The following is a 13198-nucleotide window of genomic DNA, read 5'->3' as shown; positions in this document are numbered from 1 at the left end:
GCTTAATAAAAAGCAGCTATTATTACATAAATCACACGTGTGAATGCGCGTGCACTTGTGCGCTTTTCTTTGCTAGCCATGCCTTCTCTCCTGCCTGGCTCTGGACAAGTTTGTGTTCTTAACCAATCACAGCAGCTCAGCCCAAGCCTTTAACATTCTCTGATCCATCCCTAACATGTTGAGTTACCTCAAAATGTAAATATTCCCCTCTAACATAATACAGTGAGTTTAAGTGGACTCTATTCTGTGTACCCCACGGAGACCTGTGAAGAGTAAATATACACACATTTGTCCAAACATGACTCATGATAAAAGACACAGGGCTAAATCATTTCTGCACTTGTCTTGAGATTCTATGAATACTGGTTAACAGAGCAACTTCCCTCAGAGTGAAATAAATGTGCCCCTGTGGAAGAATGTAATGGCTGGAACAATTTAATCTTTATCATTTATTATTTTTATTTGGACAATATATATACATATGTACAAAATACCTACGGTCAGAATCCTCTTTTATAATTTCATTTGATTTACAAAAAACGGGACAGCAAAATAACTTAGGTCACTAATACTGTACAAAAATAAAACTGATTAAACAGTTGTAAAGATCAGTATCTTACAGTGTTACAGACCATTCATCCGCTGTGAAAGAACATCTTATCTACCCAGAGTGATGAGTACTGTGCTAAATCTGCAAACTGACAAACTCATTAGTTTCTGTAATTGTAACTACCAAATATAATTCTCAAAAGAAGCGTGATGTGGAGCTTAAAGCCAGGGTGTCATTCCACAATGGTGAAGGGCTTTCTTCTTCCCTAACCAAGGAGAGGAGATATCTTAACTCTAAAACTAGTATATTTTCCATGAATGACATCTACTTACAGTATTAGATAAAACGGCTTCTTTCTTTTTGAACACCTGCGATAGTCTCTCAAAAAATTCAGTTTGGTTAAAAAAGTAAACAAAAATTACTATCCTGCATTTGGATTTTTATAAGTTAAATCCATGGTCTTTTTAATATAAAAAGTAATTGTTTCATAGTTTTAGTGTTCAATGAACTCTAGTAGTCCTATTTGAACCATATCTCCATGTAGTAAATCTAATTAGAATGCTGGTTCCTGTTTTCTGACGTCGTAAAACAGGACTTATCACAAAGAATAAAAAGCCTTGAGTTTATACGTTACGTTACTATAACATCTAAGAGAATATCAAATGTGTGTGTCTGTTGACAACTTGAAAAGGCAAGTAGCAACTCTTCCGGGAAGTTCGTTGTGCATCTTTTAAAACAAGTTGCTGCGTTTATATCCATGTAAGTGTTTGACAAAAGCCACATACAGACTTACTCCTGAAACAGTAAAGATTGTCTTTCACTGACTTGGTTTTCCTTCATTTCTTTCTGAGAGGGAAAGCTGAGTTTATACAAGTTAGCAAGTTGCTAGGCAACCCCAAACTCCTCACTCACTAAAAGGCAGCGCTCAGAGTACCCCATGCACAGCCTTCCCGTGAGCTAGGGAGGAAATAGGCAACCTAACCTATTTCATATGGAAGAACAGATGTCCTTAAAACTTATTTTGGACACAGAAATTAAAATTTGGTTTAAAATAAGCGTTTCAAAATCTGAAACAGAGGTAGAAAGTGTTCTTTATTTTTCCTGACATGTTTTCTCGTGAGAAAACACTTTCCTTTTTAGCTCATGGACTGCTCCCAGTCCCTAATGTTAAAAGCAGTTCTGAGAGAACTACTGATACAACTACATTGGTTAAACAGAAAACACTGCGCTAGTGATGGCTGTCATATTGGAAGTCGGAGTCAGCTGTGCCCTGTGCCCACTGCAGGAGCACCCACGCTGAGATGGGGGTGAGCATGCGCTGGGTGAAATGTGGAGCTCGCTGCAGGTGGGAACCCCAAGTTTACACACCATGTGCAGCACATGGGTAAACTAGAGTGCACCATAGCTCCCTGTGTTAAGTATCAGATAAAATTATCAGAAAGCAGTATTTCTGAAGGAAAAAAATGTAAACATTTCCCCATGATCACTGCTGACTCCCCTCAAATGAGGTTTTTGTTTTCATTTTTTTTTTGTTGCTGTTTTTTGTTTTTTTGTTTTTTTGTTTTTTTTTTTTTACACTATGAAAACTGAGTTTGTTTTTCTGGCCATGTAAAAGCCAAAATTAAGTTTTTCAGTAAATGGCAAAGGATGGATATAGTGGTTCAGACCATTGTGTAGACACCTAAATACAAGCTGAGTAGTGTGGTAGGGCTAGTGACGCAGACAGTTGGTGAGCGTGATGCCATTCACGTGTGTTTCTTTGACCTGTGTTCACCAGAAGGGACCTTCTGCAGAGTCACCTCTGAAATCAGGTGGCGTCTTCCTTCCCTAGACACTTACTACTTACAGGGGCAAACTTTTTTTTTTTTTCATATTTCAGCTCCCTTTCCTTTGATATAACTCTTGCACCTCATAGTGGTAATTTCATAGTAACACAAGAAGGAGACCAAGAAACACCCCCCACCAAAAGGTGGCACTTCCAGGCCTGGTGATGGCTATACACCAATTTATCAACCAATGCTACACAGAGCCGACTGCTCTCGCTGTGTTCTAGTCCCGAGTGGAACAAGATGGCGTTATCTGAAAGCATGGGGAAATTCAAACAAATTCATGAAGTTAAAATTGTTTGCTCGGTTTTTTGTATCTTTAAAGCCCTCCCCTCCTCCTCCCCCTCGTCAGCACGTGTTTCATACATTCTGCCCTCACATCTCTGCCATGGGTTTTCGGGAAATGTGTATACTGTAAAATAAGCAGATTATAACGTGGTGCCAAACAGAATGTCGGCTTCTACCCTCAAAGCATGTATTTACCGTATTCACCCTCGGTATTAGAAAATAAAAGTGCAGTTTATGTTCAGATAGTACGATTCATACGAAGCAAGGTTTGAAAGTTCCGGACTTATCACGACCCCCTCGAAGGTCTGTCTTGATTAGTGTAAATTCGGACTCTGCTTATCCATTGACTATAAGTAACTTTTTGTTGTTGTTTTGTTTTCAAGTCTTTAGATGACAGATCATGCTGGAATAGGTGTGCTCTTGCTTGCATAAAAGACAGCTGTGCTATGGAGGGGTTTTTTTTTTTGTTGTTTTGTTTTTTTGTTTTTTTGTTTTTTAAATCTCAAAAGTTAATGTGATTCAAGAGAGTGGTTCTGCTAAAGAAACTGAAGCACACTGGTCGTTACGTTAAAAGAGAAGAAAAAACAATTCTGAGAGTCAGCAAGCATCAAAGATCCAGAGTCATTGTGGGAGGCCAGGGGGTCAACTCACCCAGTCAGACATATGTACACCAGCCGGAATCGTCAAAAAATCCTACCCCCAGTCTTGGCCTTGCCCCCTCCCCCCACCCCCCAAAACAAAGGAGAAAATACCAAAAGGATTTATTTTTGCCTGCCCTCCAACAGTCAGAGACGGTTCAGAGTTGCCTCTGCAAAGGGGACCAAATGTTGACTTTTGATCTTAGGCTACCATGTGCTTTTTGGAAACAGTACAGGGAGAGTATCAGAATATTGACCAAAGAGCAGTGACCTCCTGCGGCCAGCGCGCCTCTGCCGTGGCGGATTTCCATGTGTCCGTCTGTTTCCTGGGAGCTCTGTCCTTCCGGGGACCATCTCTGCCTGGCTGTCGTGGGGAGCACCTCACAAGGGGCTGGCGAGAGCCTTTTTTGATCTCTTGATCATGCTGGGGTGGAACTCGGTGTGACGCCGGGCATGCTTGGTGAGATGATCACTCCTCATGAATCTCTTCTCACACAGCGGGCAGCGGAACTGCTTTTCTCCAGTGTGGGTCCGGTAGTGGCGGGTCAGCTCATCCGAGCGCGAGAACTTTTTAAGGCAGTCTGGCCACGTGCAGGGAAAGGGCCGTTCACCTAGGAGAAGGAAATTAAGACATAACACTGTTGAGAGGGTATGTGGAAACCATTCTGATGACTGCCTATGGGTGACAGTCCCTAAGGCACAAGGTATTAAACGCTTGTCTTGAGTTTTACGGACTCTGTTGTATTTCCCCTCGGATCCCCCAAACTCTCAGTTGACATCCTAACCCCCAATACACACAGCTCAGAATGTGGCTCTATAGTTGTCTCGCCTAACCATGGGGTCCATATCTGGATTCAATTAATCATGGATGGAAAAATATTTGGAAAGGAAAAAGTGTCACATGTACTGACATTTTTACTATCCCCTTCATGTAGGTGTGCACAACATTTACACCATGTTAGATACTGTAGGCAATGTAGACACATTCACTCTATGCAAATATTTGAATTTTTAAAAATTAAGATTATATGTGTGTGCACATGGGTATGTGTGCCTTGACACTCACATGGGGAGTGGGGGAAGGTCAAAGGACAAGTTTGTGAAGCCAGGTTTCTTCTTCGTTTTTTACAGGGGCTCTGGGATTGAACTCCAGTCACTAGACTTGCAGGACAACAAGCGCTGCCTGCTCAGCCACTCACCAGCCTACACATTTACATTTTTGTTTAGGACTTTGCACTTGAGAATTCTGGAGTAGAAAGAGGTTTGGCCCCTAAATTGAGTCCTTAAAGAGGTCATGGGAATTAAATGAGGTCCCTGGGGAGGGGAACAGGGCAGGGACATGAGAGCACAGTGAGAAGCAGCTATCCTGAGAGACACCTGAGTGAGTTTCCCGACTCCCAGAAACTACTGTTGACTCAGCCTGAGGCCGTCCGTGGTCCCTTCTGGCCGTCCTGGCAAGCTAAGCAATGGGAAATTGCCGAGAATCCTCTAAACAAAGAAGCTTGCTACTTTGTACCTAGTGATCGCTCAGAGGCCTTTTCCTCTTCTTCCTCCCCCTCCTCCTCCTCTTCTAATTTTATCCTATACTATTGTTGGGTTTCATGAGATCTTCAGATTAGGCCAAAGGCCAAGACCTTTGCTACAGTTCCTGGCATTACAGAGATGAAAGGAGAGGATTGAGAGCCCCCCCCCCTCGCTCCCAACGACAGGCATTTCCCTTAGGCCTCCCCAGCTCTGTAGCCACTACCTGGGGAGACAGCCTGGCGGGGCTTGAGAATGCGCTGTGCAGTTGCTGTGAACTGTGGCCTCCTGCAAAGCCATCTTCCAAGTCACAGTGTCACAGGACCCAGCTGTCACTGCTTACACTAGCCATATCTTCCTCAGATTACATGAACCCCCCACCACCACCACCTACATGTTTCTCCCATTAAGTACAGTACAGGGAGAGAGCTAGGGCTACCCATTCACCAGGTCCATTGGCTTCTCAGAGCACCACAGACTGGCCATCGTACAGTTGAGAAAATGGAGACTTGGAGGGTTAGGTTACTGCTGGAGAACATACCATTAAAAAGCAGAGCCATGAGCTCACTGCCTGCCTAATGTCATCAAGTCCTGGGCTCCTAGCTGCTCGGCTGTCCTACCTCTAGTGTGTCAGGAAGACACTCTTCCCATATCTCTCCTGGTTCTGACTGCCTTCCTTAGTTGGAGTCACACCATACTATGTCACACACTTAGAATGCAGCTACGTCCCATCTGGAAGACATGCTCCTGTAAGAGATACACACACACACACACACACACACACACACACAAACCAAGATGCCGGCCAGGGGGGGTGGAACTGTCATTACCCGAGAAGGAGACATACCAGCACAAAATCAGACTGTGCAAATACACGGACCTCAGTTGCTCTTGCAAATACCTGTCATCACCTTGCTCTAGGACCACCTGCCTGCCCTTCACACTGTTCCAAGCACAGCTCCAAACAGCTGCTTCCTACACATAGGACACACAGGACACACAGAACTCTGCACACATGCCTTTGGTAGGCATGAGGAGCTATCATTTTCTCACTCCTGTCCCAGGCTAGCTGGAAGCCGGAAAGACACTGCAGAGGCTGGGAGCTGTCCAGCTCGCTCGATGCATCTGAGTCATCAGAAAGTCACTGTCTCCCCTCTTCACCTGCACCAATGAGATGCACTAAAAATGGAGCCAAGCCAGGCAACTGTCCAGCATTGCAGGAATCTATACACGCGGTGTTTTCTATGTCCAGATCTAACACTGCGAAGCCTACACCGTCTTGAGGAAAACTGCTGGGCAAAAGCAAGGCTGCATCCAAGCGTAGGGCTAAATCCTCATAGCAAGAACATTGAAGCCAAGCATAGAACGAGAGCAGAGAACCAGGAGAGACCCTCACTGCACAGTGAGTTCCAGAGGGGAGTGGGGGGAACATGAAGAAAGGCAGCCAGAAAGCTCGCACTGAACAATCCAACAAAGTCGGGGGGCTAAAACATATTACTCTTGCTGAACAAAAAGCTTGCACCAGGGCAGGCGGTGGTGGCGCACACCTTTAATCCCAGCACTTGGGAGGCAGAGGCAGGTGGATTTCTGAGTTTGAGGCCAGCCTGGTCTACAGAGTGAGTCCAGGACAGCCAGGACTACACAGAGAAACCCTGTCTTGAAAAACAAAAACAAAACAAACAAACAAAAAGCTTCAGCAGATCTTTGAGCACAAGCTGAAATCCAGATTGTAACAACTCTCTCTGACTGACCTTCTTAGGGCAAGAAACATATTCTATGTGACTTTTGTGTTACTTATTATGCTAAGCATTTAGTGGATGCCCAGTATCAGTGGAGGATAGGCTCCAAGACCTCCGCCTACACAGGGACAGCATAATCTAAAGATTTTCATGTCCCTTGCATAAAATTATATTTATAGTTCCATACATCATAAGCACACCATATATATTCTAAATGATCCCTAGGCTACTTAAATAGTTGTTATATTTTATTGTTTAGGGACTAATGACAAGGGGGAAAGTCAATATGTGTTTAGCAGAAACACATTCTTCCTGAACATTTTTTAATCTATATTTGATTGAATCAACTGACCTCGAACACACAGGGCCAGGTGTGTAGGGGTGTGTTCCCCACCCTCCATGCGTGTGTGTGTGTGTGTGTGTGTGTGTGTGTGTGTGTGTGTGTGTGTTTCCAGACCACTGAGATTGACCAAAACCACCTCAGAAGTTAGGTCACTGGAGCAGACTTCGAACCATTCTGGGATTAGCCTGCAGCAGTCCTGTCTAACCCCCAAAAGACAATCTAAAGGGAAATGTCTTTCTAAACAACGGTGTATTAAACATGTAATACTAACAGGGGTCCCAGTAGCCAGGAGATTGAGGCAGAATTTAGAGTTCATGGCAGCCTGGACTACATAGTCTTAATCCTGTCTTCAAAAACGTATATATACACACATATATAATATAATACATAATTTATGATGGGAAAATATGATAGAATAAGCTGCAAGCAACAGAGACAAAAGCTCTATAGCTTTCACCCTTGGAGCTTCCATTCACTGCTCGGGAGAAGGCTGAGAAGGCCTCAAGCAAAGCTTTCTTCTTCTTCCCAGAGCTTGCTGGTGAAGAGGCTTTTGTGGCGGTGTACCATATGACTTAGCTTCCTCCCTGGCACCTGTAGTTACGAATCAACTAAGTCGGGAAAGGGAGGGGTTAATCCCAATATCCCTATCTGGATCCAGGGAACAATGGACCCCAAGGGCCACTCTGTTGGCAGAGATGCCAAGGAGAAGAGGATGTCCCTCATTTCAAAGATGGCTCCATCTAAGTGTCCCAGTGGAGAGTGTCACAAAGGCCAAGTCAGCTGTGTGACACGGGAACATTCTTCATGCTTAATCTGACATAGAGAGAGAGAATTCCAAGGGTACTGAGGATTCATTCTCGGAGGACTCACTTCCAATCTAATTTATGGCCAGCTACTATTTGTGATTGTTCCCATTGCTCCCCATCCCCGAGTGTTTTAGAGAAAAGAGAAAGGCTAGTCCAGAGTCCAGAGCTAGCCCAGAGCCAGGAAGAGCCTTTGTACACCAGAGCTGACAGTCCGTAAGCGGGTAACAAAGCCGCTGTTGTAAATAGCAGGTTTGAGCCTTATGGAGTACTTTGGAAAAGCATTAGGCAAAGTCTAGCAACCTTTAGCCCACAAGCCAAATTTGGCCTGCCAGAAGCCAAGACCAAATGGTTAAGAACATGAGAAGGGCACCTCATGGCAGAGAAAGTGGGATGAATTCAGGATTCATGGCTAACTCCATTCTAGGTTGTGGTGACCGCAGTTCTCCTGACAGCCACGCAGACTTAACACCAGCCAGGGGTGTGTATGCAGGCCTGACTTTGCATGGAAACCTACTATTTGTTTCCCTTCACCCCAGGGAGGACAGGTATACAGCCTACTATGTGAATGGCAAACACAAGGTTGACAGTGATACAAGGTTCACACCTAAGAAAGTGTCAAACAGGAGCCCAGCAGGGTGGGCAAACCTGCGACCCTGACTCTGAGGAGGCTGAGGCAGGAGGTCTGCCACGAGTGAAATAAGTCTAACAAGACCCCCGTCTCGGGCTGGAGAGATGGCTCAGAGTTTAAGAGCACTGACTCTTCTTCCGAAGGTGCTGAGTTCAAATCCCAACAACCACATGGTGGCTCACAACCATCGGTAATGAGATCTGACCACCCTCTTCGGGTGTGTCTGAAGACAGCTACAGTGAACTTAGATATAATAATAAATAAATCTTAAAAAAAAAAAAAAAAGACCCTATCTCAAAGAAAACCAAACAGAGGGGCAGGAGAATGGAAAATCATACAGAGAGGAGCACAAGGCTAAAGAGAACAGAGACCTTGCTAAGAGAAAGGAAGAAGGTGGAGGAACTGTGAGCTGTCATGTCAAAGTTCCATTCTGAGGGGCAAACTAAGTCAGGCCCACTCTTTCAACTCAGTGCTGAGGCAATGGTATTCACGGCCAGGCAAGCAGAGAATCTGTAAGCCCAGTCTGCTATGTTAATGAGAGTTGCCATTCCTGTGGGGGAAGAGCAGGCTTGTGCTACAATGTAGTTTCTGGCCTTCTCTGGAAAACACGCCCAGAGGCAACAACACAATAAACTCTGCCTTACTGGAGCAGAGCTGCTAACAGCTCAAGCTTCCGAATTCTCATTATTTACATTGCATTCCCGCCCCTAGCAGCACAGGCTAAGCACCTCTTTCTGAAAGACTCTTCAGAGTATAAAATAAACTTGACCAAAAAAAGCTACTGAATTTGGCACAGCATGAGTCAATCAGGCCTATAGAATGCTCCTTGGCCCACCATGGCATGAGACAGGCCCAGCTGTGCCTTCCAACGATGGTCACAAGGGGCCCAGATCTGAGAAGAAATTTCCCAGCTACTAGCAATTAGTCAGTCCTGATGGACCTGATCTCAAATGCCTCTCTTTGAGGCTTCTGTGTTGAAGCCTTGGTGCCCAGCTAATGGTGCTATGGAGAGGGGGGTTGGTTCAGCTAGGAAATGGAGCCTCATGGGGAAGTTAGGCTACGCACAAGACGTCCTTGAAGGGGATATTGGGACACTAGGCCCTCTTCTCTCTGTTTCTCAGCTACTACAAAATGAACATCCTCCATTATTCCACATTTCCACCATGTTGCACTGCCCCACAGGCTAAAAGAAAGGAACTCAGGGGGCAGGAGAGATGGCTCAGTGGGTAAGAGCACCGATTGCTCTTCTGAAGGTCATGAGTTCAAATCTCAGCCACCACATGGTGGCTCACAACCATCCGCAATGAGATCTGACGCCCTCTTCTGGTGTGTCTGAAGACAGCTGCAGTGTACTTATAATAAATAAATAATAAATAAATTAAAAAAAAAAAAAACGAAAAGAAAGGAACCCAGGCAAGCAACCATGGGCTGAACCCTCTGAAATCATAAGCCAAGATAAACGTTTTCCTCTTGAAACTTACATATCTCAGGTATCTTGTCAGAGTGACAGCCAACTGACACAGTTGAAGACAAACATAGCTCATTCTTAATATTTTTGTTTGTTTGTTGTTTTTTTGAGACAGAGTTTCTCTGTATAGCCCTGGCTGTCCTGGAACTCACTCTGTAGACCAGGCTGGCCTCGAACTCAGAAATCCGCCTGCCTCTGCCTCCCAAGTGCTGGGATTAAAGGCGTGTGTGCGCCACCACCGCCCGGCGACATAGCTCATTCTTATTGGGAAAAATGCTGAGATCAATGGAGCAGAGACTCCATACTTGCCATGAGGCCAGACTTGCCATGATGAATCAATCCCCTTGGTTCTCTGAGCCAAGGCTGCCACTGAGATCTGAACCCAGAGTCAGATACCTCATTCTCCCTGGCTTTTCACACCTTCCCTTCCTTAGCCAGAGAGGGCTCAAAGGATGTCCAACCTTGTCACGTCAAGGTTCCAAATCCACAATCAACTGCTCTCGCTGCTTCTGGCTAAAGCCAACCATGTTAGTAAAGAACAAATCTCAGGGAAGGAAGCTCCTGTTTCAGAACAGAACTCTCCAAGCATCAGTCAAGGATCACAGCTTCCTGCAAGAGTGTAAAACCAAGCCTAAAAGTCTATGGGGGAAAAAAAAGGGATACTTTGGTATCAGAAAATATGTTACTGCTTGTGTCTTTACAAATGCAAACCTTAACAGATGCAAGACTAAAACTTAATATTCATTCCTAATAAAGGCTTTCAGGAAAACAGAAAGATAATCACTTAGCAAGTTTAAAGAATACAAATCTGAATCCTTCCTTTAGCAACACTTGCCACTCATAAGAGGCCAATCTCTCTCTGTTCAGGAGATCGGGGTGGATCCAGTTAGGAGAGGAAATAAGAGTGAAAAATGGAGTCTATGACGTCAGTTGATGATATCTGATTGAGAAGTCAAGATAAAGGGGTGGGAGTGGGTGGAATTCCCATATAAATTTTTTAAAATAATTATCTATTTTATGTATGTGAGTACACTATAGCTGTCTTCAGACACACAGAAGAGGGCCTCGGATCGCATTACAGATGGTTGTGAGCCACCATGTGGTTACTGGGAACTTGAACTCAGGACCTCCGGAAGAGCCGTCAGTGCTCTTAACTTCTGCGCCATCATTCTCCAGCCCTCTCCCATATACATTTTGGAAGCAGGAGCCACCAGGGCTTTGCTATGATCTGATCAGGAACATTCAGGACAGGCCTCAAAATGAAGACCTTCACAACGAAACCAGAAAAATCAAAGAGAAGACATAATGGAATAGTTCTCGTCTCCTTGGAGGGTGAAGCCTGGTGGCGGAAACAGCACAGTTTGGCACAAGCATACCCATGCCATTCACCATGCCATTCACATATGCTGTAAGAATTTTCTTTTTTTTTTTTTTTCTTAAACTTGACCAATTTCTGAAGTTCATTTGGAAGAATAAACATGTCTGGCTTGCCAGGAAAACTCTGCAGAACAGTAAGTACTTGCAAGACTACTTCTTAAAATGTATTATTAAAGTTATAATAATTAAGATTGTGAGACACCAGCTCAGCAACAGAGTAGAACTGAACACAAACCCAAGGAACCATGGGGATTGAGTACACGCTAAACCTAAGACCACAGAGATTTCGTACATGGAATATTTCAAATCAGTGACTACATATATTTTCATAACAGAATATCAGGCAAAAAAAAAAAATAATCTGCATTCCTATCCTACGCTTTTAACTTAAATGAATTCTAAATGGGCCATAAGGGTAAAAACTAAAGAGAACACAGATAAATGTTTGTGAATCATGGTGGAATAGAGGAAGCAAAATTTAAGGATTTTTCTTCTTAGTTTTTGTCTTTGAGTCAGGGTCTCTCTCTTGGTGCAATCTAGTCTGGCCTCAAGTTCACACCATTCTTCTGCCTCAGATTCTACATGGCAATATGTATGCAACTTTATACACACTATAGAACTTTATGAAACTTAAGAATGTGAGCGGGCTGGAGAGATGGCTCAGCGATTATGAGCACTGACTGCTCTTCCAGAGGCCCTGATTTCAAATTCCCAGCAACCACATGGTAGCTCACAACTATCTGTAATGAGATCTGATGCTCTCTTCTGGTGTGTCTGTAGACAGCTATAGTGTAACCACGCCCTACATATGATAAATAAATAAATCTTTTTTGTTTGTTTGTTTGTTTATTGGGGTTTTTATTTGTTTGTTTGTTTTTTGAGACAGGGTTTCTCTGTACAGCCCTGGCTGTCCTGGATCTCACTCTGTAAACCAGGCTGGCTTCGAACTCAGAAGTCTGCCTGCCTCTGCCTCCCAAGTACTGGGATTAAAGGCATGTACCACCACTGCCAGGCTATAAATAAATCTTTAAAAAAAGTAAAGACCTTGAGATATGAGTTCATGAAATTGCAGCATATGATAAAGATTAAAATCTATATTACAATTAACAACACTTATCAATCAAATTGCAGGGCAGAAAAAGAGATGGCTCAGAGGTTAAGAGCACTGACTGCTCTTCCAGAGGTCTTGAGTTCAATTCCCAGCAACCACATGGTGGCTCACAACCATCTGTAATGGGATCTGATGCTCTCTTCTGGTGTGTCCGAGGAGAGTAATGGTGTACTCATACATAAAATAAATAAATAAACAATAAAATAAAGAAAAAGAATGGCCACCCAAATATGGTTCTAGCCACTCCAGAACCTAGTAAAGAAGATGGATGCAACAGTGCACATCTGTAGCCCCCACATTCCCAGAAAGATGAGAGTAAAGACAAAAGAACTACTTAAAGCGGGAGAGGTTGGTGGCTTGCCAGTAGTATGCAGTAGTATGGAAGCAACAAAGGAGACTCTATCTGCAACATAGAAGAAGAAAGCCGACTCCTAAAAGATGTCCTCTGTCCCACTCCCCTCCACACACACTATACACACAATACTTATACATTTAATAAATTAGCAAAACATTACACAAAAGACTGTAGGCAACTGAGAAAAGCTGGGACTGACAAATGGAACTCCCTGGGACGAGCACACCAGTTGGTTTTCCAGGGCCAAATGGTCAGCCCTGAAAACATACACACAAATAACATTATACAGGCTAAACAGGTTATATGTAGAAATATACATGTATTGCACATATATGCATATATTTATGTGTGTATATATACATACACACACACACACACACACACACACAATTAGTGAAAACAGAGGATGTGGACTTAAAGGACAATGGGGAGGGATGCATGAGAAGGCTTGAAGGGAGGAAAGGGACAGGAGGATTGTTGTAATTACATCATGATATCAAAATTTTTTAAATTAAAAAAATATAGAATATCCTGATAGCTAGGCATGC

General features: G+C 43.8%; 1 protein-coding gene across 1 annotated transcript in view; it reads right to left on the bottom strand.

The window, feature by feature from the left end:
* Positions 1-441: 441 nt before the first annotated feature.
* Klf9 (Kruppel like factor 9) overlaps positions 442-13198 on the bottom strand; it is a 27962-nt gene continuing 15205 nt past the window's right edge. The window contains exon 2 of the mRNA XM_031389954.1: positions 442-3913. Within this exon, the coding sequence (XP_031245814.1) occupies positions 3684-3913 (230 nt within the window). The 3' untranslated portion in view covers positions 442-3683. The remainder of the gene's footprint in view (positions 3914-13198) is intronic.

The sequence above is a fragment of the Mastomys coucha genome, unplaced genomic scaffold (genome assembly GCF_008632895.1).
Source record: "Mastomys coucha isolate ucsf_1 unplaced genomic scaffold, UCSF_Mcou_1 pScaffold21, whole genome shotgun sequence".
Lineage (NCBI taxonomy): Eukaryota > Metazoa > Chordata > Mammalia > Rodentia > Muridae > Mastomys > Mastomys coucha.
The sequence above is the reverse complement of the archived record's forward strand: the minus strand, read 5'-3'. Positions and strand labels throughout refer to the sequence as shown.